Genomic DNA, 2,787 nt, shown 5'->3' on the forward strand with positions numbered 1-2,787 from the left:
CTGTGTTCATCCAGCTGTACACCTTGTTGTCTCATAGTGAGATTATGTACTTTGGGGATTTACGTCGAAATAGCAAGAAAAACCTGCATTTATATAGAGCCTTTCTGCTAGACAGCTGAAAGTGCTTTGGTATAATTCTTTCATGGAATATAAGTCATATAGTCATACAGCACGGAAACAGACCCTTCGGCCCAACCAGTCCATGCTGACCATAATCGCAAACTAAACTGGTCCCACCTGCTTGTCCCCAAATGTTTTTTGAACGTTGTAAATGTACCTCTTCCTCAGGAAGTTCATTCCATACACGAACCTGTCTCTATGTTAAAAAAAATTCTTTTGTAAATCTTTCTCCTCTCACCTTATAACTATGCCCCCTAGTCTTGAAATCCCCAATCCTAGGGAAAGGACCCTTGCATTTCACCTCATCTATGCCCCTCATGATTTTATAAACCTCTATAAGGTCACCCCTCAACCTCCTACGCTCCAGTGTAAAAAATGTCCCAGCCTATCCAGCCTCTCCCCATTACTCAAATCCTCCATTCTTAGTAACATCCTGGCGAATCTCCTCTGAACCCTCTCCAGTTTAATAACATCCTTCCTATAACAGGGAGACCAGAACTGGACACAGTACTCCGGAACAGGCCTCACTAACGTCCTGTACGACCTCAGCATGACGTCCCAACTCCAGCTTGCTAGGCTATCTCAAACACCAGTAACGAGTCAATGATGTTACTACAGGGCTGGAGTCACATGTAGGCCAGACAGGGTAAAAATGACCGATCTTCTTCCCTAAAGGAGCATCGGTGAATCAGATGGGTTTCTACAACAACTGACCAGAATTGACATAGCCACCACTACTGAGAGTGGCGTTCTATTCCAGACTGATGGATTGAGTTTAAATCCAGCCAACTCTGATCCTTCGGCACGGTGGCTCAGTGGTTAGCACTGCTGCCTCAGAGCGCTAGGGACCTGGGTTCAATTCCACCCTTGGGTGACTATGGAGTGTCTGTGTGGGATTCCTCCAGGAGCTCCCGTTTCCTCCCACAGTCCAAAGATGTGCAGGTTAGGGTGGATTAGACATGAGAAATGCAGGGTTAGGGGAACGGTTCTGGGTGGGATGCTCTTCAGGGGGGTGGTGTGGACCTGTTGGGCCGAATGACCTGTTTCCACACTGTAGGGATTCCATGAGAACAGCAACGCCCCTACTTCCTCAGGAGGCCGAGGAAATTCGGCATGTTCTCTAGATCTTACCAATTTTTGTAGATGCAGCATAGAAAGCATCCTATCTGCTTGCATCACAGCGTGATACAGCAACAGCTCTTCCCAATTCCACAAGAAACTACAGAGAGCTGTGAACACAGCCCACTCCATCACACAAACCAGCCTCCCATCCACTGACTCCATCTCCACCTCCCCCTGCCTCGGGAAAGCAGCCAACATCATCAAAGACCCCTACCACTCCGGTTATCATCTCCTCTGTTGGGCAGAAGATATAAAAGTTTGAAAACACATACAAACTGATTCAAGAACAGCCTCTTCCTCACCTTTATCAAACGTCTCATATATTAGAGTTGATCTTTCTCTGCACTGTCTCTGTAGCTCAAACACTACATTCTGCATTCTGTTCTATTACCCGGATGTACTTATCTAAGGTATGACTTGTCTCGATAGCATGGAAAATAATACTTCTCACTGTATCTCGGTACAGGGGGCAATAATAAATCAAATCAAGAGTGAGGTGCTCTCGGTTACCAGCCTCTCCTCCAACAGACCCACAACAATGTGGGTGACTCTTAACTGCCCTCTGGCCAATTAGGGATGGGCAATAAATGCTGGCCCAGTGAGCGATGCCCACATCCCATGAATGAATAATAAAAATAAAGAAAAATGAGATATTTCACACTCCCTATGGATTAAAGACGGGGGTTCCTATTAATCGAGAAAACCCTGGGCCCAATAAAGGTCTAGATGGGTGACCTGTGGCTCAGTGGTTAGCACTGCTGCCTCACAGCGCCAGGGACTCAGGTTCGATTCCACTATTGGGCGACTGTCTGTGTGGAGTTTGCACATTCTCCCTGTGTCTGTTTGGGGTTTCCTCCGGGTGCTCCGGTTTCCTCCCACAGTCCAAAGATGTGCAGGCTAGGGTGGATTGGCCGTGACAAATTACCCTGTAGTGTCCAGGGATGTGTAGGCTGGGTGGGTTAGCTGTGGGAAATGCGGGGTCAGAGGAATAGGGTGGGGGGGGCGGTGTCGCGTGCAGTTCAGAGGGTCAGTATGGGCTGAATGGCCTGCTTCCACACTGTAGGCATTTGTGTGGCTATTTAACATTCATGAATTATGAGCATTTGTTTTGGCTTTGAGGTGATTCTCGATTGGCGGGGGGGGCGGGGGGTGCGGTTTTGTGCAGTTAACTGGCAAAGACCTCGGAACTGTCTTTTGTGGAGTTATGTGCCAGGAACCAACTCTCCCCCTTACATGGAGTTTGCCCCCATTTCTCTCACATGTGCCCAATGTAACCAGTGTGCTGTGGGACGAATACCTTTGCAGTAGGTCAGCTAGGCCAGAGAGGCAGCAGAGAGTGACTCGAGCCCCGAGCTCTTGTGTGACTGCCCCAGAGTTCACTACGTGATCTGTCAGGATCTGGGGAAACAGGGAAAACATCCTTAAAAAATACTTTCAAATGGAAAAAAAGTTCCAACAAGAATCACTTTTAAACTGGGAAACTCCCCGTCAGGACTGCTTTTAAAGATGGAGTGTTTCCATCAGGAACCCCTTTTAAAGATGGAG

The 2,787-nt window shown here is 47.8% G+C and overlaps 1 protein-coding gene across 2 annotated transcripts in view; it reads right to left on the minus strand.

Annotated features, from left to right (window-relative positions):
- The window catches only part of LOC109925541 (exocyst complex component 3), a 48,343-nt gene that overhangs the window by 20,427 nt on the left and 25,129 nt on the right, over positions 1 to 2,787 (minus strand). For both annotated transcript variants that reach the window (XM_048618187.1, XM_048618186.1), the window contains exon 6: positions 2,540 to 2,640. In XM_048618187.1, the coding sequence (XP_048474144.1) occupies positions 2,540 to 2,640 (101 nt within the window). The remainder of the gene's footprint in view (positions 1 to 2,539; positions 2,641 to 2,787) is intronic.

The sequence above is a fragment of the Rhincodon typus genome, chromosome 39, assembly GCF_021869965.1.
Source record: "Rhincodon typus isolate 14 chromosome 39, sRhiTyp1.1, whole genome shotgun sequence".
In the NCBI taxonomy this organism is placed as follows: Eukaryota; Metazoa; Chordata; class Chondrichthyes; order Orectolobiformes; family Rhincodontidae; genus Rhincodon; species Rhincodon typus.